This window comes from Felis catus, chromosome B1 (assembly GCF_018350175.1).
Source record: "Felis catus isolate Fca126 chromosome B1, F.catus_Fca126_mat1.0, whole genome shotgun sequence".
Lineage (NCBI taxonomy): Eukaryota > Metazoa > Chordata > Mammalia > Carnivora > Felidae > Felis > Felis catus.
Window position 1 is genome coordinate 13831206 of NC_058371.1, and position 26479 is coordinate 13857684.

General features: G+C 39.8%; 1 protein-coding gene and 1 pseudogene across 13 annotated transcripts in view; one reads left to right on the plus strand and one right to left on the minus strand.

Annotated features, from left to right (window-relative positions):
* TENM3 (teneurin transmembrane protein 3) overlaps positions 1 to 26479 on the plus strand; it is a 1304603-nt gene that overhangs the window by 1089623 nt on the left and 188501 nt on the right. For all 13 annotated transcript variants that reach the window (XM_045056763.1, XM_045056767.1, XM_023252313.2 and 10 more), the window contains one exon: positions 17362 to 17599. In XM_045056763.1, coding sequence (XP_044912698.1) covers positions 17362 to 17599 — 238 coding nt within the window. The remainder of the gene's footprint in view (positions 1 to 17361; positions 17600 to 26479) is intronic.
* Positions 85 to 4729, minus strand: LOC109498709 (annotated as a pseudogene).

The window sequence follows — 26479 nt, forward strand, 5'->3', positions numbered from 1 at the left end:
TGCAGTTTAAAAAATGCTGTAATTATAATTCCAGAACTTAAGGATTTGGGTGGATGCCAGCATTCTCCCCTTCATAGGGGAAATTCCTTTGCAAATCATTTGAAGTTGGGACAAAAATTCCGTAGCTCCTTTCTTAAGATCATCGCGTCTTCATGGTTCAGATGATACAGGGGAAATGCTTCAGTTCAACCTCCTGGAGAAGATATTGCAGTTCCTGTGGTCTCATCAACCTGGAGAACGTTGGTGGCTGTCACAGTGCAGGAGTGAAGAAGCTGTTTCTTCACACAATAGTTATCCCCTGGGCCAATGTCTGTTGCCACCACTGGCCCACCTGTGTTCAAGTCCACACCTACAAGTTCACCAGATTCTGAACGCTCTGCTCTAGCTTGAATTTCAATTCACTGGAACGTCAAAACCAGAGCTCTGGGCAAGAACCATGGCAATCATGAGCAGCACGTTACCAAATGCTTGAATACCAGGTTGGGCTTCCCCTTTATACCAGGCTTATGATCAGGGCTTCTGCCATTGCCACCACCCCTGCACCAGCCCCCGGATGACACAGCCATCAGCCATAGAATTTTCAACAGCCCTCAAGCCATCTCTTACTGTATCCTTGACTTGAGTAAGCGTGTGCTTATTTGGTCCTTTGGCCAATATTGTTAACATTTCTCAATGAAGGTGAACTTCTCTTCTCCCAATGTATCCTCATAGACAAGACCAGCATGTCCCAAACAATCGGGATTTGGGTCATCCAAAGAATGTAAAGCTACCCTCCCACAGGCAAGAATCAGCCTTTCCACAGTTCTCCCTTTAGCTCTGCACAGAGCTGCTATGCCTTCTTTTGCAAGAGCATCTAAGGAAAACAGTCCATTCCCTCGATTAAATGACAACAGATCTTTTCTCTGAGTCCACACAGACTTTCTTTTTCAGCTCTATCATTTTTTAAATTATATCTTCAAAGAATTTTCTTTCCGCTTTTACTACTTTCTTTCTCTCCTCTGCATTCTTGTGAAAGACAAGAATTCGCTTATTTTTTTTGACATTCTTATGACACATGGCACATGTGAGGATTATGAACCGTCCTTTTTTTCACATCAGGATGCCAGGCCCTTTGGTCCAAAACAAGACCTCTGATGAAGCTTGTATTGGTTTCAGATTTACGCTTCATCTCCTTAACCTCAACCATGAAGAAGTCAGTAGGTTCATCTTGTTTTGTAACGGCCCAGATGGAGTCCACCACAGCCTCTCTTAGGACGGTAGCACATTCAGCGTGAGCTTTAGTATGTGGAGGTATTCTGGCCAACACTCTGTGTTACCCTGTCCATTTCTTTGCTCGCTTTGACTTGTTCCAGAACGGAAGTACCTTTTCCTTTGCAGATTCAAATCTGACTGTTGTTATTCTGGTACAAAGAACTTCAGAAATGTAGAGATCCACCTGTTTGACCAGCGCTCCAACGATGAGGACGCTGGGGATGGCTCACTCACCAGTCATGTCACCTTGGGCTACTTTGGCTCGTAAGGAGGCTGTTGGGTGTTGAATTTGCATTTTACGAAGCAGCACGTTGCCGTACTTAGTAAGCTTGATGTCTCCAGAAGCACAAATTTTCATGGTGCCCTTAGGCCCCGAGTTGGTCCTCAGAGCATCCTGCAGCCCTTGGGCCACCTGGGCTTGGGCACCTCGGCCTTGGGGCTCAGGGTCTTCACGGCCACCATAGCTACACAGCAGAGGAAGAGAAAGAGACCAGGCACGCAGATGCCCAAACTCTTGAGTACATTTATATTTTATAAAATCCAAAATAACGTGTAATAGCATGGGATACTTAGAAGTTAGCATCCAAAGCTTTAAACTGTGTGTATGTGCACGTACACACAGACACATACACGTACACACACACACACACACATAAAAAACACTAGAGAATTATGGAATTTTTTTTAACTGGGAAAAGATATTAGAAATCATAATCTGTCCCCCTTAATTTTATAAATAAAATTTATTTCATTTATAAATGAAAGACTAGAATATATTAAAGATAGAGTCAGGAGTTTACATTTGTTGGTTTATGTTCAGAGCAATATATATATGGTATCGTGTGTGTATGTGTATATATATATACACACATATATACATATGTACACATACACATGTGTATACATACATACATATATACACATACATATGTATATACATATGTGTGTATACATATATACATACACATACATATATACATATACACATATGTATACATATGTGTATATGCACATACACATATGTATATACATACATATATGTGTATATGTGTATGCACATACACATACATGCATATATATACATATATACGTACATATATATACATATATATCAAATACAAAAATTTCTTGTTTTCACTTGTAATGTCCTAACTTATATATATGGAAGATTATATTATGATTTGGGGTCTTTAATAAATGAAAATGACATGTTTGATACCGAGTTTCAGAAATTTTGAAATTAATGTCAGGACACTAATTTCTCTTAAAAATAAATTGGTAATTGGGGCATCTGGGGGCCTCAGTCTTGGAGCGTCCAACTCTTGATTTCAACTCAGGTCGTGATCTCACAGTTCGTGGGATTGAGCCCCCTGTCGGGCTCTGTGCAGACAGCCTGGAGCCTGCTTGAGATTCCTTCTCTCCCTCTCTCTCTGCCCCTCCCCCAGTCACATGCATACATTCTCTCTCTCAAAATAAATGAAGTTAAAAAAATAAATTAGTGATTATATTTAGAAAATAAAATACATACTTCTGTAGCACAAACCCAGTGAGTGTAAAATAGTGTGAACTGCATCCACATCCACACGCTTTCCTTACTCGAAGATAATGCACATGCACACTGATGAAGGTTTTGTGAGTGATGTGTGCTTGGCACGTATTTTGTGTATAACAAGCGATTTAGTAAAATATTCAGGCAAAGCAGATATATTCAAGACCACGCACGTGGGAATACAACAGATTCCGGCAGAGGATTTTTTTATTGATAAGTAAATTCTAATAATCCAGACTTCACCTCAGTTTTAAAAGAATCATCCTGATTTTCAGCAGAAGGGCCTATTTATTGTAAACCCTAAGCAGTCTTTCCGAAACCTGAAGAAGATTTGTGAAAACAGCCTGCAATAAAAATCACGCACGCTTCATAAAACACTACTTGATAGATATCACTTGCGCCATTAGGAACCGAACGACAAAGGATGTAATTTCAGTTCTGGCATGCAATATTAATCGAACGCCTTTAAAACATCTTGCTGATGGGAAGTATGACAACGTGACATTGAAGAACGATCAGCTAAAGACATCTGTCTTAATCAGATTTTCAAAGTCAATGCCATAGAAAGCCAAGTTGTTTCATTCACTTTTACGTTTTCCCATGTTTCAGTGAGAGCATGGTTTCTAGTACGTTGCTTTAAATACAAGGAGTACAAATTAGTGCCTCCAAGTATGAGTTCATTACATGAGATTGAAGCACACTTTAGCCACACGTGTGGAATTATCTCTGTAATAATGTACATTCTTTCCACCTTTTATGCTAGTGATGCATTATCCTGTGTAAACACTCTAAATGATATTAAGAGATCCTTTTAAAACTATTTTTAGGTATACATTTGCCCTTATAAATGAAAATGGAATGTTTTTAAAGACTTTCTTGTGCACCTGGGTGGCTCAGTCGGTCTGACTCTTGATCTAAGCTTAGATCATGATCTCACGGTTTAGGACATCCAGCCCATATTGGGCTCTGCACTTACATCATGGAGCCTGCTCAGGATTCTCTCTTTTTCTCTCTGCCCCTCTCCTGCTCATGCTTTCTTGCTCTCAAAATAAATAAAAACACTTAAAAATAAATAAAAACCTTGTAGAAAGAAATTAAGAAGTTATTGGGGCACCTGGGTGGCTCAGTCGGTTGAGCATTCGACTTCAGCCCAGGTCACTATCTCACAGTTTGTGAGTTTGAGCCCCGCGTTGGACTCCAGCACAGAGGCCTCTTCAGATCCCCTGCCTCCCCTGCCCCTCCCCTGCTTTCACTCTCTCATAAATAAAATATTTTTAAAAATTTTTTTAAAATATTATCTCACAGACATACTCACATATAAACGTTTTCTTTAGCCAAAAAAATTACACGTATATATATTAATACTTCACAGTTTATAAAAATACTCTAAAATATACATTATCTCTTTTAATTCCCTGTATAGGAGGGATCATTAACCCCGTTGTACAGATGAGGCATTGGAGAGTTTAGAATATGAAATTGATTTGCTCAGGTTACACAGTTACTAAATCTTAGAGAGGGAGCTTGCACCCACGTGTTACAGACTGAATGTGTGTTTCTCCCCAAGTTCATATGTTGAAGCCCCACCCCCCCCCATGTGACTTTATCTGGCGATGGGAACTCTAAAGTAGTAATTAAGGTTACTTGGGATCGTAAGGGTGAGGCCTTGGTTCCACAGGATTGCTGTTGTAAGACGAGATGCCAGCGAGCTAGCTTGCTCTCTCCAGGAGCTAAGTGAGGACACGAGCAAGGCAGCCATCCGCAAGCCAGGAAGAAACCCTCACCAGAAACTGATTCTGCTGCACCTTGACCTAGGACTCCAAGCGTCCAGAACTGTGGGAACATTAATTTCTCCTGTTTAAGTCCCCCATTCTGTTTTATCATGGCAGCCTGAGCAGCCTACTCGACCAGATCGTTACTCTTCGGCATTGTAAATCCACTTATCTCTTCGATGGAAAATGTTAATACCTTGCCATGAAAATGCTCGTGGGCTCGTGAAAGAAAAGATCAGATGATCTGCGAAAGGATATCTTCGTCACCTGCTTTCTTCCGAACCTCTATTTTGAGAGGAAGGTTTCTAGTGGCAATTAGCATCCCGTAGAAAAGCCCCAGCCTTCCAGCTTCAACAAATCGTGCTTACCACTACTTTGAAAATCACAACAAAGCCTCAGAAAATCCAGATCATTAATCTCCTAAACAACAGTAACTCATATTTCTACAGTACTTTGCAGTTCTTTTCACTGCAAAGTCATTAAAGCAGCAGAAAAAATACATACTGGGAAGGGGCTTTTGCTGTTACGTACACACCAAATGTTATCCCAAAATTATTGACCTAGGAGGGCAATTCAGCAAGGAAGCAAGTGTCAGCTTAAACTGTGACTGTTTCCCTTTTAATCAAAGAGCATCATTGCATGGTTTCCACTTAAGAAATCGCTCTCATTGATCATGCCAAGAATGGGAAGGATACAGCGGGTTCTGTTAGGTTTTTTGCATCTACATAATATTTAGTGTCTGTGGTAACACGCTTCCCTACCTAGAGGCCATCACGTGACTGGAAGGAAACGTCAAAGATTTTATTCTGTTTCAAAATTAAGACCCTTATAGACAATCTGGACTCAATAAATTGCAGATAACAAATATGAAATCAAATAATATGCTAGGGAAAATGTCAATGGCACAGTTAGTATTTGGGGGGAAGTGAGATCAACAGTGTTGTTGGATACTTTCTGTGTGTTTTCTGATCACTGATTTTTCCTGTGTTTGCTGAAATATTTAAAAAATAAAAATCAGAAAAAGGTTTGGATAAAGTAAAAATCTCTTTTCCCTAAAAGTGATTTTTAATTAAAAAAAATTTTTTAATGCTGATTCACGTTTTGAGAGACAGAGACAGAGTGCAAGCAGCACAGGGGCAGAGAGAGAGGGAGACATGGAATTCGAAGCAGGCTCCAGGCTCTGAGCTGTCAGCACAGAGCCGGACGCAGGGCTGGAAATCACAAACCACGAGATCGTGACCTGAGCCGAAGTCGGACGCGTAACTGACGGAGCCACCCGTACGCCCCAGTTCTTAATTTTTAAAATGTATTGTAACCCATAACTTTTAAGAGATTTGTTAGTTTTCTTTTAGGCTTGAAAGTTTCATGCTGGCTTTTTTAAATTAATTGTTTACACAAAAAAGTTTAATGGTAAAATCTGAAGTAAATTTAAGTTTGATACAAAATGATTTTGACGATATGTTCCTTAAGATGTTGCTAGTTTACAACATATGTAGTACAGCATGGTTTATTTTAGAATAAAAATATTATTTTTAACATCTATAACAAGATAATATGGTACGGTATTTGTGGCATGAATTAATGTGGTGGAGTTTTCATAATACTTACAGTTGAAATAAAGTAATTTTTATTGTATGTTCCTTAAATGCTTTATATGTATAATTTAAGATAATATGGGGCTTTTAATTACCTTAAATTTTGAATATTTATAACATAATTTAATGTTTCAAGAAAATATTATGTTGTACCCAAAAGAATTATAAAGCTAAAAAACTTCAGAATTCATTGAGCCCACCTTGCTCCCCACAGCATTTATTTACAGAGAAGAAAAACTGAGCCCCAGAAGTTAATTGATTTATATGTGGTTTAGTTAAAGCCAGAACTAAACCCTATACTTTCTGTTTCCTTTTATACAAGACATCTTCTTCTATAAAGACATCTTCTCTGTGATAACTGAAAAGCATAGCAAATTCACATCATTTCGAATATTCCATTTGCTTTTCTTATTCTTTAAAGCCATTTGTTAGGTATAATAGCATTTAGTTGCCTCCTAGCCTATCCTTATCTGTATTACAAATATGTGCTTTATTATATCATGTCATGTACTCCATTGAAAGTCAATAAAATTTAATTGCACTAAAATCAAATGATCATTAGGTAATGAGAGAGAAGAGAAGTCTTGATTGATCATATGTCAACAATTCTTTATTGTCAAGACTAGGACAACTTCTTCCCTTTTTGCTTACTCTCTCAGGTAAAGTACTTTAAAATGGGTGGAAGAATATCCTGAAACATATACTGAGGCATTTTAAAGGTATTTTTATCCAGTTTTCTATGCATGTGTAATAGGTATGTTTTATGTATGTTTCTATAAGAAATGATTGTGCAAAACTAAGAATTTCATGGAGGATAAATCTGCGGCATTACTAGGGTTAAGTATACTAAACAACGAGTTATTTCACAAGCAGAAGGTAGCCATTTACATTTGTTTCCATCCACTGAAATAAGTTAGGGTGTTTGACATTTTAGATTAGCTGCATACTCTTGAGCAGCAACCATTGAAGTCTGAGTTCTCTTCAAAGAGAAGTTACTACAATTTAGGAGAAGTCACCTTTGAAATAAAATATCACCCCCGCCAAAAGCTTTTATCCAATAACCAAAAAGAGAATAGCAGAGATAATTCATATGAAATGAAAAAGAGATCAGTACATTCATGTTCTATATGCCATAAGCATGATATTAGGAACTTTGGAGAAAGCTGTTTAAGCAACTCGAAAGAAGGCTCAGTTGTTGGCTCTGCAACTCTGGATGTATACTGAGCTCTGTTATCCTATCTTTTTTTGTCTTAGAACTACTCTTTCATGTTTAAGCACTCTTGATTTCTCTGATGCCATCGGAGTGATTTCCCCAAGTCTCTTTTCCAATTCACTGGTACTCTCTACAGTGGTATCTAATATACTGTTGAAACCATAGAATAAGTTTCTGATTTCAGTGGCTGCATTTTTCTTATTTATACACATCCTACTTTTTTAACTGCATTTTTATACTGTCTTATTCTTATGGTTTTAATTTCTTTCAAGTCTTTAACATCCTAAACATACTGAAGTTTTAGTAAATGATTATATTATCTGAAGTTTTGGGGGAGAGAAGTTCTGCTATTTTGTCTGTAGAATTTGGCTCAAGGTAGATTGTTCCCATTTAAACTTTGTGACTTTAGTCTATTAATTTACTGAAAGCTGTATTTTGTTTGTGGAAATCCTTTGTGACTTGGGTTGAGAGCGTATTCTTTAAAGAAGTTTTGCATCTGTTTCTGCAAGGTACCCCAGGGAGGAGCATTGCAGATCCAGGATCAATTGTAATATTAATTTTTTGGCTGGAAGTACCCAAACTACATTGAGAGTATGAGTCTGAATCTCCTATGCCAACCCCAAAGAAGCCCAGGCTAGTGGTTAAAAATTTCAGGAGTTGGTTTCTTTTCCGTGTAGGACTCAAGACAACACAGCAAGTTTCCTTACTGTTCCATTTGCAGTGAGATGTTTTAAGTCTACTCTTGGACTGAGGGTATAGTATTTCAAGGGTCAAGCCTCATATATGTAGGGGTCTCAGTAACAACTGGTGTATTATGTTTTGTTTCTTCTTTGGACATAAGAAAGGTTACAGAGACAGGCAGTTCTCCACATAGAAGCTACCAGGTCATCTCACATGCTGTCAGCAATTTTTCTCTCCCCTTGGTTCCTGGCCACTTCTTTCTTCCAATTCAGTTATATTAACCTAAAGTAAAAGTTCCACTGGTAGGCTGACTCTTGGCTCTTTTGTTTCCTGTTACGTCCTCCCTGCCTGGAACAGAGTCTGTATAACTGTTAGACACTCAGTAAGTATGCTAAGTGCATCAATCCAAAAGGTATTTAATATATTTTACCCAGCACTGCTAGCATTTTATGGCAAGGGAGTTGGCAGGTGATCTGGGTGGTCACACGGTTTGAAGTAGAAAGTACAGTGAACTCTCATAGAAAAAAGAATGCAAAGATTTAAAGTCTTTAAGTTTTGGGGCACCTGGGTGGCTCAGTTGGTTAAGCATCTGACTCCTGATTTCGGCTCAGGTCGCGATCTCACTATATGTGAGACTGAGCCCTGCATCAGGCTCTGGGCTGAGCACGGATCCTACTTGGGAATCTCTCTCCCTCAAAATAAATAAACTTTAAAAAAATAAATAGATAAATAAAGCCTTTAAGTCTTTCTTTTAATCCTCATTTCAGGGTTTGACCCCAAGGAAACTAAACCAAATTCTCACTAAGTATAGTAGTAAATCAGTTCACCTGTGCTCACCGAAATTATACCCTGTAGTCAGTACAAGTCTTTCTTTTGTGTCTTCTCATTTATCTCTAAGTTTTTCATACTCAGATGTCTTTCTATAAATTATCTGGTGATCAGTCATCTGGTGATGAAGGCGGTAAGCACAATATTATTTATGTGTATGGTTTCTAAAACACATTTTAAATTCTTGTTTGATTTGCATGCAGCTGAATGAAATGTTTAAGTGACAGATGCCTTGTGGTGAAAATGTTTACGTGGTGCCATATTTTAACCAAAGGCTTGCAGGGGTCCATCAGTGAGCCGTGCACTTTCAAAGACTTGAGCCGGAAGAGTAAGTTTATGTGAAGTAATTTTCTGAGTGAGATGAGGCCTTTCATTTCCAGTTTCCAGTATAGTCGTTTAGGTGGGTATCTTATTAATACAGCATTGTTGGAGGGAAAGGAGAGAAATTGGAAGTCACCCTGAATGTCTAAATATTTTTGCTCTACTCTGAGCTCCACTGAGGTGTGGTCTGACCAAAAAAGACGTATTTCCTCAACTCAGATTTTCCCCATTTATAAGGAAAAGTCTTGGTGCTTCCATTTTTTTTTTTCCTCAGAGGAAAATAAAGGCAACTCAATGCCTGTAATGTGTATGAGATTTTTCTGGGCAAAAGAGACATTTTCATTGTATAATTTACTGATTTCAGTGTCATAAGATGTTTTGAATTTATATTATGTGCCCTTCCTAGTAGCTCCTGAAAGGTAGCCAGATGAAGGAGGTGTTGTTACCTACATTTACCATTAGAAAATCAAGGGAAAGGGGCACCTGGGTGGCTCAGTCGGTTAAGCGTCCGACTTCGGCTCAGGTCATGATCTCGCGGTCTGTGAGTTCAAGCCCCGCGTCAGGCTCTGTGCTGACAGCTCAGAGCCTGGAGCCCGCTTCGGATTCTGCGTCCCCCTCTCTCTCTGCCCCTCCCCTGCTTGTGCCCCCTCTCTCTCTCTTTCCCCCCCTCTCTCAAAAATAAATAAACATTAAAACAAACAACAACAAAGAAGTCAGTTTCGAAGAAAACTCGGGTTTCATTTGTAACCGGTAGGAGAAAGTTAGGGATGTTAACCAGGGAGTGAAGTGAGAAGGAACACATTTTACGATCTAGAAAGAAGGGTTTCAGCCCCATCTTTGCTAAGCATCAGTAAATGGGTTTGGCTCCTTCTAAATGTTTGTGTAGCTCAACACGGCCTGTGAGTCATATTATAAACTGTCAGGGGACCAGAAGCTGAGTTTATTTGTTTATTCAGCCTGCTGCCCGTAGCGTCCAGGAGTACACAAGCCATAGGCAAATGAATGTCCAGGATGTGTTTTGCCTAACGGCACTTCTCTGGGTTCGGTAAAGTTAAAAATGTGTTTGTTCCTTTGTGTGTGTCTCTCTCTCTGCCCTCCTTCCTCCTCTCCTTCCCTCCCACCCCCATTTGTCTTTTGTTAGCGGATTTTATTCACATTGCAACCAATTGTTTTCATACAACACAGCTGTCACCCTTCGATTCTGTCCCCCTTGTGAAGCAGGGTACTTCTCCTCTAGGGACCTGGGCCGCCCCACAGCTGAGGTCCAGGGAAGGAAGAGGACAGACTTGTGAAGGAAGGTGTGTGGGGCAGAGTGGTCGGGGTGACTTTGGGGACACCTCTTCAGCTTCCTCTTCGCCTCTCACCTGACACTTTCGGTCCCTCCCACGCGAACAGGGGCGCGCGCATGCGCACACACGCATACATGCACACATGTGCCTCTCACCTGACACCTTTCCGTCCCTCCCGCGCGAACAGAGGCGCGGGCGCGCACGCACACACACACACACACACACACACACACACACACACACGCAGACACGCATGCGCACAAAGATATTTTAATCCCCCAGCTTTCCTGTTTCAGAGTTCATTTCCACAGTGTTCCCCAAAGACCGTAGCCCAAGGCTGTAAAGCAGAGAAAAACTGGGACTGAACTGCACACAGCAGTCTGGAAGCTGCTTTTAATTAAAAAAAAATTGAACCAGTAAACATGACCAGATATGTTTTAAAAAACTAGGCGTCTTCCTCTCCCCCCTTTTGAAAATTCTTGACTTGCTTCTCTGGTCATACTACACGGGAAGAAGAGACAGGCTGACTTCATGACTGTGAGGTTAAAATTCCCTCTTCCGGCCAGACATTAGTTGCTTTCTGATTCCTGCGACATTTCAGATTCTTGTTTTGGTACCTGTGAAGGGAGAAACTCTTCCTGTTCAGACACTCTTGATTGTATGTCCTTGTGCCTTGTGACAGTGGTATTGATTACTGGCAAGGCTTCTCAGTTACAACTGGTCCTTGGACAACATGGGTCCGTTTCTACACAGATTTCTTTCCATAAATACAGGATTGTAAATGTATTTTCTCTTCCTTATGATTTTCTTAGTATTTTCTTTTTTCTGACTTACTTTATTGTAAGAATGCAGTCTGTCAATCAACTGTTTATGTTATTGGTAAGACTTCTGGTCAACAGTGGGCTATTTGTAGTTAAGTTTTTTTGGAGAGTCAAAAGTTATACTCAGATGTTTTTACTGCACAGGGGCTCAGTGCCTCTAACCTTTGCGTTGTTCAAGGGTCAGCTGTACTGTTTTCCCTCATAATGTTCTTCCCTAAAGAGAGTTCTTTCTTTTCTGGAATTAATAAGTTACTATTTAGCACTTACGGTATGTCAGGCACTGTATCTTTTAGATTCTTTAACTAAGCACTATAAAATACATGAAGCTCAGAGAGACAGATACATAACTTATTCAAGAAAATATCCCACTGCAAAAGAAAAATCCATATTATCGTTATTTGTCTCTATGGTACCTTTCACCTCACCAATCACAATAGCATAGTTGCTATTTAGGAAAAGTTGTTAAAACTTTACTCCCTTTCCTCTGCAGAGCACAAATAATATATCGTTTATTTGCTTGTAATTGGGGTTTTGTAAGTTGCTTAAACTGGAATCTGTCCCGTAATCAGATCTCTTCCGTGGCTCCTAACACTTTCGCGGGTTGTCAATATACCTTATTCAGTGTATGCCATGATCCAAGTCGTTACCCCATGTTAATGGGTTTAATGGGGCGGTCTGAAATGACACTCTTGGGCTAAATTCTTTGGTGACAAAGGGCTGAGCAAAATGACCAAAGTTGGATCTATCTAATATTTGTTACTGATAAATTATCTGCTATCAGTTGTGTTTATCAAATAAAAACAGGCAGCTTCTGGGCTATCCTGAAGTTACACGAGCAATAGGAACTTGAAAAACGTCAGGCAGAAAGAAGGACTAAAATGAGTAAAGGCACTCTTTGGGTATAATACATAATTTCAGTAAGCATAATGCGAAAGATTTTATTTTTTTAAACCGGGAAGAATATTTTGAAAAAATAACCTATGCCTTTCCTAAAATACGTAATTTGGAACATTTCTAATCAAAAGCTTTAAGATACACGGAAGACATAACTATGGTTAGCTGAAAAAACATACATTTTATAGATTGTTTCAGATCTTACGTGTTATTTTTTCTATATTTGTGTGTATTTTTATGTAATCTTGCCATTATTTTCACACCTTACAAGGTAGATTTTGAATATTGCAGCCTCTGCTATGGTTCCAAAGAAATATTCCTAAAACCCGATGTCTGGAGTGGATAACATGGCTCCCTGCCCTTAGGAGATGAGCCCCCAAAGTGGTCTGATTGCGTAATTGTCGCCAGTCTGCACATTTCTAGGAGCCTTTGAAGTACAAGACTGAGTGAAGATATTGAAAAGTCCAAAGAAATTTAAGTTAGAGTCCCTGCCTTTCAGGATGTCAGAATTGAGTTAAGGAAATAGGACAGGTTGCAAATTACCTTGCAGTTAAAGACACTATGGGCAGGCTCAGCTTTTTACCACTTAGACATTCTCTTCATTGAATTCTTCACAAGTTGAATGAATGATTATTCATTCAACAGGTATGTACTTGAATGAATAAATATTTGTTGACCACACGTCCATCCCCCTGTGGTCCTTGGGCCCCGTGCGGGTTCCAAGGTGAATTCAATGTGAATCCTGCCCATAGAGAGTCTAACAGGAGACACGAGACCTATAAAATTAATTAAAATAGAGAGGAGATTTGGAAACAAGCTGTGAAAAGGCACAGATAATAAAAGACTCAGAGAAGATACATGAAGAGCGTTCATGGGGGAAACATTTGCAAAAATATTTTGAGGACTGACTGAAGAAATAGGACATACACCTTTATTTTTTTTTTTTTCACATTTATTTATTTCTGAGAGACAGAGCAGGGCAGAGTATGAGCGGGGGAGAGGTAGATAGAGAGGGGGGATACAGAATCCACAGCAGGCTCCAGGCTCTGAGCTGTCAGCACAGAGCCCATTGTGGGGCTCGAAATCACGGACTGCGAGATCATGACTTGACCCAAAGTTGAACGCTTAACCGACTGAGCCACCCAGACAACCCTAGGACATACACCTTTAGAGTTAGTTTTCTGTTTTACAGATACAAGGAGGCCATTTGGAGTTTCCAAGAAGGAAAATGACATGTTGAGACCTATGTGTCAGGACCTCCCTCTGGGAGGTCCTATTGTCCCTTCTAGAACTCCAGAGTCGTTCTGTCCAAAACTGTCTCAAATGAGTGCAAAGCCTGTATCAATGGATCAGCTTAAAGCAAACGCTGCAGTTGATGTTGTGGTTGTTCTAGTGGATCTGACCACTTGTGTTAGACTCTAAGTGCTCGTCTCCAAATCTAGACCCTGTTATTTCATTTGTGTCGATTTTGAACCCAGGTCATAAAATGTTCTATGGATATTCAGTTTTTCTTCCTGTGAGTGCTTAAAAAGAATGTTTTCTCTGTTTTCAGTAATAGTTGTGCTTTCCTTAAACAAACTCTGCGGTCTTAAAAACACTCCAAATCGTGTGAGTGATCACGTTTCCCTTTTTGTATGAGCAACTAGATAAATAATTGAGAGCCAGATTTGTATCCTTCTCTAAAAATGTACAGAACTATACAGCAGGCGTTTTGTCCACTAGCTTTATCTTATCTCTCCTACTTGATTTTCTTTTATTCTCTCTTCCTTTCTGGCTATGTTAAATTTTATTTTATCCTGTTATACTTTATAAATTTGTTCTGTCTTGAATAAGTTGGTATAGATTCATACTTCGGCTGATTCACCTCCAAGTGAATCCTCGGATTTGGCCCCTCTCTGTGGGCTTCTGCAGAATCGTAAATGTCTGTTCATCCCTCCCATCTCACTCAGGCTCTGCATTTATTCTCTTGCACCAGATTTTAGATTGAGTCCAGCTTTCATGACCCGGATTTGTTTTATAGGCAGGCCTCATGATTATGTAGTCAGATCAAAAGAGGTCCCAGCAGACAGAACACACTTGGCTGAAATAATCTGGGTAGACCATTGAAAGGGCCATGGAGCTTTGCGTGATGTCTTGTTCATTGTAAATTCCCGATAAATACTTGCCAAGTGAATGTGTGAACGTAGAGAAAGCCAGAGTAGTACTCGTTATTTTCGAAGCCTTAAATGGAAGTTTTGTCTCACCGTTTAAGAATCTTAAATTCAACATATTTAAATACATGCTAATGATAACATATCTTAAAATCATGTAATTTTCAACAACAGTTTTAATATCCATGATGCTTTGCCTGTTATTGACTTAGCATATCTTTGGAACATAGAGGCTTGATAAATGTTTGTGGGATGAATGGCTAAGTGGGTGAATTAATGAATGAATGAGTGCATTTCGCTGAATCATTAAATACCTAGTTGGGACAATATTATTTCCCCACATCACAGATGAGAAAACTGAGGCTCACTATGATGATGCCTGACAGAGTTAGAGATTAAATTTGGAATTGACTGCTATATACACTGCTCTCTCCTCTAGTTAGCATAATATCCAATATATAATTTGTATATCATATGTGTAGTATAATTCCATTCTTCCATGGAGCCATGCTTAAAAATATGGAATCATTTGATACATCCCTGTACTTCTTTTTAGACATAATCTTAATATGTTTCCCTTTGAAATGTTTCCTCTTTTCTTTGTTTCCATTGTACTGACACCAACCTAGTTAAGGCCCTTGGCTTGTTGTTAAATATATATATACTATATACATATATACTACATATATACATATACTATATATATATATAGTATATGTATATATATAGTATATATATATACATATACTATATATATATAGTATATGTATATATGTAGTATATATATATACACACATGTATATATGTGTATATATGTGTATATATATACGTTATATATAATATATATTATTTATATATATACATATATACAATGTATATATACATTGTATATATATACACACACATATATAATATATTATTTATAAATATAAATATAGTAAATATAGTATATATTTATATTTATAAAAGCAGCTTTTGAAATGCTCCTTAAAGACATCTGTAGAGATTCTAATCATATGCCCTAATGCTGCGGAAGACAAAGCTAATTAACTATATGATACCTGAATAATAAATCTTTGAATTTTAAACTGTTTCTTTCCTCCTATCACAATTAAAACTATATGTGTTAGTTTAGCCCTCTCATTTCCTCCAAGAGTAATTTCTTTTCTTTTAATTTTAGAGAGAGAGAGAGCAGGGAAGAGAAGCAGAAGGAGAGAAAGACAGAGCGAGAATCTTAAGTAGGCTCTTTGCTCAGCGCTGAGCATGGAACCCGACACGGGGCTCAATCCCATGACTCTGGGATCATGACCTGAGCTGAAAGCAAGAGTCGGTTGCTCAACTGACTGAGCCACCCAGCTGCCCCTCCTCCAGGAGTACTTTCAGTTTAACTGAGATATAGATAATCTTAATTTTTCATGAGCATCAAAACAATGGACCAAGCAAGATTTCTGTAATTTCTAGGTTGCAGATCCTTGGGAACAGAGAATGTGCAAGAAAGAACCTTATCCCATATGTTCAGGGGTTTTCTCTCTCCTTCATCTCAAGAGTAAGAAATTATTAGTTGTTAAATGGTATGATATGGATCGTTAGAAGCCATTAGAAATATGCAGTATTTATAGATATTATATGCGATGGGAGGAGTTATTTTAATTCTTATACCCTGTAAAGAGGGTATAAGGTATATTCAAGCTATTACATATCAAGAATTCATTTTATGCATTCAGAATTACAGTGTTAGACTCTATTTGGCATAACAATTTCTGCTGGAGTTCACACTGCCAATGAAAGATAGTCCCTGTGTTTCCTATTCTTTTTTAATATGTGCATTTATATTAATAGCATGATTTAATACATCACTTTAAAATTATATTGCACTTTGAACTGCATTTAGTCAAAAATTGACATCTTATATGTATGGAACCATTATAAGTTTAGCATTAAATTAAGGAGTCCTCTGTCTGTTAAAATGTAGTATTTGTGAATTCTAGCATGTCCAAAGGCAGGTAATGAGATTGAAAAGTCAGTCTCGTGTTACATTGGTTTGTCAATTTTCCCTTACGACTTACTAGTTTTAGGGAATGTTTCTTTGGTCACAACCTACCATTGTGTTTATATTCTGAAGTTGCTGGATCCCTTATGATTGTGGTTGAGAGCAAAATATCTGTACCGGTGACATAATGGCATGAGTCGCTCTGGTCACCTATGACTTACTCCAAGATGTAGTTCTACGGCGTACTGTGAAATTGGCAAATCTGTTCAGTGTGTGTTCTAATGGGTGTAACGGTCATTAAGTATATGAGTCTTCTGACGTTGTAATCAGATGTGATTCAGTCTGTTAAATATCCATGAAACAACATCTGCTTCACAGAGTGACCTTCTGCTAAAGAATACTTAGCGTCTTTTAGCGGATCATAAGGCAGGTCTGCCTTATTTGAAATGCACTAAACTAGAGTAGTCTACTGCTGTTTAGCAGCTAGCTTGTAATAATTTATTGCAGTTAAATAAAGCTTAAAAAAAACCTCCATTAAATAATTATAGGGATTATATGCATTTCGAAAACCTTTGTGTTCCACCGAAATTACCCATTTAATTTCAGGGTCGGTTTGTTAAAAAAAGCTGAAGTCTGAAGGCACATTAGGGGAGCTGTCAGACGCTGTTTTCTGTAGGTGTTAATAAAACCAGATGAAAAAAATCTGAAACAAATTAAAACCAAAACCAATTTTACCATCTGTTGTATATTAATTAGTACTCCGTGTATCAAGGGTAAACTCGCTCTTCGAGAATGTCACTGAACACCCGCTTAATAGAATAATATGCAAATTGATTAGGATATGGGTTTAAATGCAGATTTTAATTCTAATTCATCTGTAGTGGATCCCCAAGACATTGGTGGTGTGTGTAGATGTGTATGTACACACACACACACACACACACACACACACACACATATGTACATGTACTCATATATAGAATGAGTTTCCTTTTCTTTTTTTTCAGAGCAACCTGCAAACAACCAAGGCCAGCCCACCCTTCCGCCTCTGCCACCACCCCATAAGCAGCACCCCGCACAGCACCATCCGTCCATCACTTCTCTCAACAGAAACTCCCTGACCAATAGAAGGAACCAGAGTCCGGCCCCGCCGGCTGCTTTGCCCGCCGAGCTGCAAACCACACCCGAGTCCGTCCAGCTGCAGGACAGCTGGGTCCTTGGCAGTAATGTACCACTGGAAAGCAGGTAACTCCTCTGTGGGAGACTCTCAGATTATCTGATCGTTAGGGCCGCACAGCGGATCTGCATGCATCGACATTCTAGAGTAGTCAACAGACTGTGTTGTTTTAACATCGAACATTTACAGATAAACTAGTCTAACCCTTTTCTTGCTAAAAACAAGTTAGCATACCTCTGTGCTGTGTGGGAGCAGGGCCAGGTTACCAGGCATTTTTTAGTTGCTGGGCCCGTGAACTTTCCTGTCCTTTTCACACATTGTGTCAGGCTACATGAGACAAGAGTAAATGGCCTCGGTAAAACTCCTCCTTACTGCGGGTTTTTTTTTTCTTTCTTATTGACAAGTTAGCAGGCATGTCAAGAAAAAGTCAGAGATGGAAAATGTGACTCTCAATTCTGTATAGAGGGTGATGCAGCGAACATGTGTAGCATATACTTAGTTCTAGACGTCCCTACTTTTACAGGCTACGTCGTGTCCATTACATCATAAAATCATGGTGGATTCCTAGGTGTAATAGTCAGATGAGCATTTGTTAAGGATATTTTAGTCTCTCGCAACAGAAAGAGGATGGGACCTATTGTCTGCAGTTCCTTCCAGCATGACTGCCCAAGACATCCCATTCATTCTTAGACAGTAATATTCGACGGTAAGATTTTTCCATACAATGAACTGAAATCTCTAACTCCTGAAATAATTTTGCCCCCTTTCTGTACGATGGCCTACAGGCTTCACCGTCTTGTCTTCCAGAGGCGTCTCCAGCTTAGTGCCCTTCCTCTGCACACGTACAGGTGTTCAGTGAGGTTCTGAAATTATTACTTAACACAGGTTGGCCCACAGGTAGCAAACCACTCATACAAAAGCATAGATCAGGAAGAGCTGCTTTGAGTTAATCCATTGACTTTGTAAATGTCTCCGGGCACAAAAATTTGTCCCTTCTTTGGCCAGACCCTGTCTTCTTTTTTTAAAAATTTTTTTTTTCAACGTTTATTTATTTTTGGGACAGAGAGAGACAGAGCATGAACGGGGGAGGGGCAGAGAGAGAGGGAGACACAGAATCGGAAACAGGCTCCAGGCTCCGAGCCATCAGCCCAGAGCCTGACGCGGGGCTCGAACTCACGGACCGCGAGATCGTGACCTGGCTGAAGTCGGACGCTTAACCGACTGCGCCACCCAGGCGCCCCCAGACCCTGTCTTCTTGACACCGTGTATTTACACGAGAGAATATGGCGTCCTACCTCCCTGGCCTCCTATTGACAGGTTTGTGACAAAGTTCCCCTGACATTCCTATCAGTATTTATTTCTTTGCTGCCGTAAACTTCCATCAGGCTCAGAGAGAAAGAATCATCACCACACGAAAGCCAGAAAACGGAGGACTCCAGACCCCCGGGAATATCGCCCCAAAATGCCTTGCCCCATAGAGCCCCTGGCTAATGTCAGCATTTAAATTAGCTTCTGGATAAAGAAATAGGTTTCATAGTGAATACATTGGGATTTTTTTTTTTTGGCCATTAAATGCATGATCTAAACCAAGTCTGCAATGAGAATGAGCTATCCGGAGGTCCTCACAGTGAAATAAGTTAACAGTACAAATCTTTTTCTTTTCCTTTACTCTTGACCTAGGACCAAGGTTCCAAAGAACTCCGGTCTTTTCACCTGTAGCGTCAGGCACGAGTAGTTGGCTTTTATTGTTTATTTTGTATTATTGAACGCTCGTCTGGGATAGATTAGAAAGAGAAAGTACAGAAGAAGCAGGCAGGAAGGAAATTTCTTCACTTACAACAAGAGTCATGTCTACAAAATTTTTTCCCCCTGCGGTTATTAGCACAGAACTAAATTTACCCCGTGTAATTAATTAGCACACACTGAACAACTAATCAACACTGATTCACTGTTGTCATTTGGAAAAATTTTATTAGGAAAAAAGTAATTTTCCAGTTGAGTCATCAAATTGAATATGGATAATTGCATTGTAGTTAACAATAATTGTTTTGACAAATATGTATGAAATGTGTCAAGTTAAGTCAGCAGAAACGTGTTTAGTGTTAGGGATGTCGTGTGGCACAGAAGCCTCGAAAACTGTGTCAGTAGGAGAGCTGGGATTCTTTGAAGCCAAGTCTTCTCGTGAAGATATTTGGAATAATTTGGGGGAAAGATAAGGTGCATTCTTATTATTCCTCGTATTGTACTAATGAGTTTGTTCCTTTGTGGTGGGAAGTTAGGAAAGAAAATAGCTGTTTAGAGGACAACACATCGTAGCTGATTTCTCCCATATTCAGACCATATAAGAAATCACTCTCAGGATGATCTCAAAGCAATACCGTTTGAAATTCCATTTCAAAGCAATGCCATGAGTGACCCATCAAACAGCATTACATTATATAGTTTTGTGAATTTACACAGGAAGAAAATCTCCCAGTTGATAGCATCTCACTAACATAGAAATATATAGAGTAATGAATCAAAACATCGTATATCATGCTGAAAAAAATTTCAGTCTGTTGTCCAGTTTTGTCATCTTCTCATTTGCAGAGGTCCACATCTTATAATATTGCTAATCAAAAGAAAATGGTATTTCAGCTTTGCACAGACGCAGTGTATCAACCTAAGCAGCGATGTGAAAATCTCACACCGTCCCGACCTGCTGTGGTTTCTTTAATAGTCTCACTTGGTTGGAGCTCTTGAGGTGAAGAACCAGTCTTATCTGTCATTGATTTTTCCTTTCTTAGTTAAGGTTCCCTATCGAGTATGATTCTCAGGTTCAGTTTCAGCTACATTAACAACTTCATCCAGACGTGGGTCTGCCATCGACTCGTTTTTAATCTGGAGCACAGTTTCGTCTTCGCCAATGACTTCTGTTTACACATATACTCATTTTACGGATTCTCAACTTTTCTGGAACTGTCGTTTAAAGGAGGTCAGTTACAGAGCGTGAAATTCAGTTATGGGTGTGTAAGAATCTGTTTTGTCTCCTCCCCCTTTCTCCTGCCAGCACGCATTGATAATTACCGCTTGCAAATTGGCATGTAATAACCCATGAAACTCTCCGTAATTTGTAGACTTAGTCCATATGAGTTGGTAGAGAAGACATCAGAGATTCTCCACCTTGTCCTGTTTCCATGCAACTTCTCTACTGATTTATTAAAAAGCATTTTTTTTTTACCAGCAGTTTCTTGCCTCCATAACAATGCTTATTTCCTTTCTCTAATGAATTTAACATTTGCTGCTGCTGGAGACAATCGATATTATTGTGTACTGTACGTTCCTCCTCAGTAAATAGAACGGTTCTGGTCTATAATCTCTAGTGAGTTTCAGATCTCCTAGGGTCACATCCAGACCCAGACAAGCGTTTGCAATTTATCAGCATTGCCTTAGTTTCTCCCCGTCTCCAATGAAAAGCAGTCAGCGCCCGTGCGTAATACCCATCCTCGCTTAGAGTTTTCCTTCAGGATTCCTTTTCTTTGCACTCACTATTTCTTACACTTTGTAGGATTCCCTTCTGGGTATTTGCTAGTCTATCGCTCATGCCTTGTTTATTTTATACTTCAGCTGCCTCAGTGCATACTTACGGCTGCTAACACATTCTAGAGCCGCCAGGAAAGGCTAGGACTTGACCCAGTACAGCAGCAGCCCTTAAAGGTGTAGTACAGTAACTCGCATCGGGCGCCCTGACCTTCAGCAATTGTGAAGTTAATTGCCTGCAAGGTCTTCATTTATATATGTGAATTAAGTAGCTTAGTAGTTACCTATTAGACGTTAACAAAACGGTTCATTTGTAGCCATTTAATAAAAGATTTATTAAAGTCTTGTTTTATTATGAAGTCTACTTTGGCATTGATAGTTCATTAGTTATGTTCCCATAGCTCTTTACCTTGTAGTTCACTAATGCTTGGCTAATTATTAATGTATGAAATTGCCTATTAAATTACCTCTTTATTATTGCATTTTTAATTTAAATATTTAAATGTCCCGGGCTGCTCTAATGTGAGATCAGTTGCTACGGTTTTTTAAAAAATACCTAAGCGGAAGTATTACTTGCTAAATTAAGATATTCTCCCTTTCTTCCCCCCTTTTATCCTCACTGTGAATGGTTCCAGGGAAAGGCAAGACACTCATACAAGCATCAGGTATCAGTCAGCCTTTCCTATTAGAAATCCAGGCAGCGGTCTACACATGGTGGCCTTATCCTACCAGGGAAAGGTTTCCCAGGTGAAAAATGGTACCATCACCTGAATGCTTGTAACCCACTACCTTTAGCAAGACAGTAAGTAGTTCGATCCTCCATAATTACGGATACAACGTTAAGTAAAATATTCCTGGGAGGGTAATCCCCTGACTTAAGATTATGGGCTGATACCATATCCTTTTGTTAAAGGTAGTCTGGGGTCACCCACGGGCACCTGTGGGGAAAAGGAAACCATCACAGCCCATTGAAAGAGATACAAAAATGAAGAAGCTAGGGTTACTCCACGTTGGATCTGGGCCTAGGCTAAGAAATTCTTAACCTTTGGTTGAGGGTCTCACCATCTCTGTTTGTTAAAAATGAACAAACAACAACAACAACAATAAAAAAGCCTATAAACTCATCCAAAATTATATCCTAATGAATAGTAAAAGTCAGCGGGATTCTAGATCTCTTGAAAGACTTCACCTTTGCTAACTTACAGTCCCTCTATTTTTTTTATGTTTATTTATTTTGAGAGAGGGAGACAGTGCAAGTGGGGGAGGGACCAGGTTGGGCGGGGGAAAGAGAGAATCCCAAGCAGGCTCCACGCTGTCAGTACAGAGCCCGACGCACGGCTCACAAAAACTGAGATCCCGACCTGAGCCGATACCGAGAGTTGGACGCGCAACTGATGTGACCCACCCAGGTGCCCCAACTTACACTGTTTCTTAAAAGGCCCATAAAGGGGACGTGCGTGTGTTTCTCAGAGTAGTAGGAAGAAGGAGGCACGATGTAAAAGGATTTGCCAGGTGGTGTTTGTATGGAAGGCTCATTTCAATTTGGGGCGTAAAAAATTGTCTCGGTGAGAGGAGGGAAGTTCCGAACGCTCTTGTCCTAAGTCAGTGTCTAAGCTCCGTGGTGACCATACAATTTATCATCAAAGCAGACAGTTTGAGAGTGAAAGGGTTTTAAGAGCAATTGCACTGGGAATTTTACAGGCGTAAACTGAGACTGTCCTGGACACAGAGGGACCTACGGTTACTGACGAAACTGTGTTCCCAAGAGTAAAGTTGCTTGTAAGCCCATATTCTCTTATACCTCCGATAAGAAAAAGAGACCAAATGAGAGAGGTAGTGGAGAAACAGCTAGTGGTTGGAGCAGCCATTGGTTGACTCTCAACTTGAACTTTTCTGCTTTCTGCACCAACTTCTAGCAGATCGTGAACCCTTTGTCAGCCCCTTCACAGCTTCTGTTTTCCTTCAGGTGTGTAGCTCTCAAAATAATACGTCAAATATTTGGTTTTGTTCTCTTCTCACAATATCAAGATGACAAGAGGGAGCGTGTATTGAAGCCAATATATTGACTGAGATTTTGTTCAAAAAGTTCGAATGTAGGGGTGCTTGGGTGACTCAGTCGGTTGGGCATCCGACTTCGGCTCAGGTCGTGATCTCGCAGTCCATGAGTTCGAGCGCCACATTGGACAGCTCGGAGCCTGGACCCTGCTTCGGATTCTGTGTCTCCCTCTCTCCCTGCCCCTCCCCCACTCACCCTCTGTCTCTCTCTCTCTCTCTCTCTCTCTCTCTCTCTCTCTCTCTCTCTCAAAAATAAAGATTTAAAAAACAAAAGATTCTCTCTCTCTCCCCCCTGACCCTCTCCCCAGCTCACATGCTCGCTCTCTCTCTCTCTCTTAAAAAAAATACACAATGAACTACTGTGTCTCCAGCAGCATTACAGTTTGGTTTCCAAAACTCTTTCTTCTATAATGAAATAGAGACCTCATTCGAAAAGAAAGTATGAGCTAGGAGACGATTTACTAGGATAAGTGAAAGCAAAAGCATGATTGTTTAAATGTGATGATTATTAACCAATTGTAATGCTGCCGCCTCAACTTGCTTGGCTACCACACGTCATTGCCAATAATCAAGATGGAAAAGTAGGCTGTGAGTTGACAGTAGCTGTAAGGTGAAGGTCATTCCCAGAAGTCAATATTGATATATATTCCTGAATAAAACCTAGTAGTTTTATTTTTAAACATCATTTTTTGGGGCTCAAAATGGTTTTTACCAAAGATCTAATCTGTAGCAAAAACCTAGCATTGAGTATGAAGGCTTCGTCATTTTTGAGCTGAGCATACCAGAGGATCCAAGGAGACGGGGTAGGAGAGGGGCTCCAACATTTACAACAGCAGGCTTTTTCTCTTCCTCTTCTTCTTTTTTTTTTGAATGAAATTTATTGTCCAATTGGTTTCCATACAACACCCAGTGCTCATCCCAACAGGTGCCCTCCTCAATACCCATCACCCACCCTCTCCTCCCTCCCACCCCCCATCAACCCTCAGTTTGTTCTCAGTTTTTAAGAGTCTCTTATGGTTTGCCTCCCTCTCTAACTTTTTTTTCCCCTTCCCCTCCCCCATGGTCTTCTGTTAAGTTTCTCAGGATCCACATTAAAAGTGAAAACATGTGGTATCTATCTTTCTCTGTATGACTTATTTCACTTAGCATCACACTCTCCAGTTCCATCCACATTGCTACAAAAGGCCAGATTTCATTCCTTCTCTTTGCCAAGTAGTATTCCATTGTGTATATAAACCACAATTTCTTTATCCATTCATCACTTGATGGGAGGTGGGCAGAAAACGTCTCAAACAGCTTCATCATACTCTGCCTTGAAGCCTCGCTGTGTGAGAGCGGGAACACTCTGGCTAAACCCTGCAGGTGGGAGATGGGGGGTGGGGGGAGGCAGGGAGTGTCAGCTCCTCCTCCTTCAATTTCTCAGTCATGTCTTTATCAGCCCTAAGATCAGGTGGAGCCCCACCAGCAGGATGCAAGTGTTGGGACCCTGGTGTCACGGGTCAGGACTTTTGCACAAACATTTTCAAAAGATGCAGGACTCAAAGAGAAAAGCAAATTAAGAATATATCTGTTTGCAGATAGGATAGGGGATGTCATCCAATCTGTCCGTCTTGTCCAACTGTATCCATAAACCCAGATACAAACACAGTTTCAGCATAAAATCTCTTGCTTTTTTTTTTCGTTATTCCTGTCATTCAACAAAAAGTGGGTGAATTTTTTTTATTTTTTTTTTACATTTACTTATTTTTGAGAGACAGAGCACAAGTGGGGGAGGGGCAGAGATAGAAGGAGACCCAGAATCCGAAGCAGACTCCAGGCTCAGAGCTGTCAGCACAGAGCCCGATTTGGAGCTTGAACTCACAGGCCTAGAGATCATGACCTGAGCCAAAGTTGGACGCTTAACTGACTGAGCCACCCAGGCGCCCCATGAGTGGGTGAATTTTTGCAGGTAGGAACCCCAAGTCTGTGAATTTTGTTCCTGGAAAGAAAAAAAAATCTTTAAATTATGATGAAAGGCAACTATTCATATTCTTGAGACATTTAATTAACTAAAGTAGTAAATGTTTGGAATGAATCAGTAAAATCCTTGATGGAAGCATTGTCTCCACATCTGTCAGAAGTTAGACCTCGGTCTTACTTAAGGTATTTAAAGCTTTAGGTGTCTTTCGAGCATGATGAAGATACTGTACAAGAGAGTAGGCATGTTATTTTGTTTAATTGAAGTGAACCAGTTTCTTTATAATAGCAATTAAAACACCAAGAAAGTATGCATTAATTATTTGCTATAGGCCTTAAGTGATTTTCTGAAAGCATAATTTCCAACAAATTGCAATTACTGTACCCTCTGATAATGTTTGGTTTTGGATAACCAGCAATCTGTATAAAATATTCATACGTGATAACCTTAATTTCCATAGTACCTAGGAAAATGAATTCTTAATTACTTCTAACACATTTCTAGCCCCTTCTCTGAACAGGATCAAAGTAGAAGGTCACGCACGCCAGTTACCCTGGTCATAGCTAATGACTGGGATTTAATTCTTATCTTTCTCTGAATTTGACCTATTCACTTTGAGGCAAGTCACTTCCTGTTCTTCAGCCACTGTTTTGTGAGGTTTTTAAATCCTTTTACCTTCACTAATATTGTCTGTGAAAATGGGTCGATCCTTGTGTGTGTGTGTGCATGCTCTGTGTATGCACGTGTGTGTTTTATCTCAGCCTGACATCACTATTACATGGAGCTTCTATCTTTTTCCTAGAATTTGTTTCTGTCCAGTTTTGAAGCTGTGTTGTGCTGTCAAGTTTCATCCTCTGGTTTTATCACCAGTTAATAAGCACCCTCTCAAAAGAGAATTGCTTACTGTTTCTAGTGTTTCTTCATTTTTCCCTTGACATAGTTTTTGTCTTCTCTATTTCTTCCATCAGACCTGAGATAAGGTCTGTTTTCTTTTTTCTTTCCCATTTTTTTTAATGTTTATCTATTTTTGAGAGAGAGGAAACAGAGTGTGATCGGGGGAGGGGCAGAGAGAGAGGGAGACACAGAATCCGAAACAGGCTCCAGGCTCTGAGCTGTCAGCACAGAGCCCGACGCGGGGCTCGAACTTACAGACTGTGAGATCATAACCTGAGCCGAAGCCAGACGGTTAACCAACTGACCCCTCAGGCGTCCCAAGTCTGTTTTCTGTTATACCATTCTTTGAACCCTTTCCTTGGAGCCCACAAGATTACATTCTTGGACATGCAGTTAACCAGCTAAGCTTAATAACGTCTGTTGATAACCCCTCTGATTCTACCATGAACCTCTTTATGATTTCTTAGCATCTGAACCACTTAAAATACTACCACCAGAAATCATTGTGTCGCAGTCACATCCT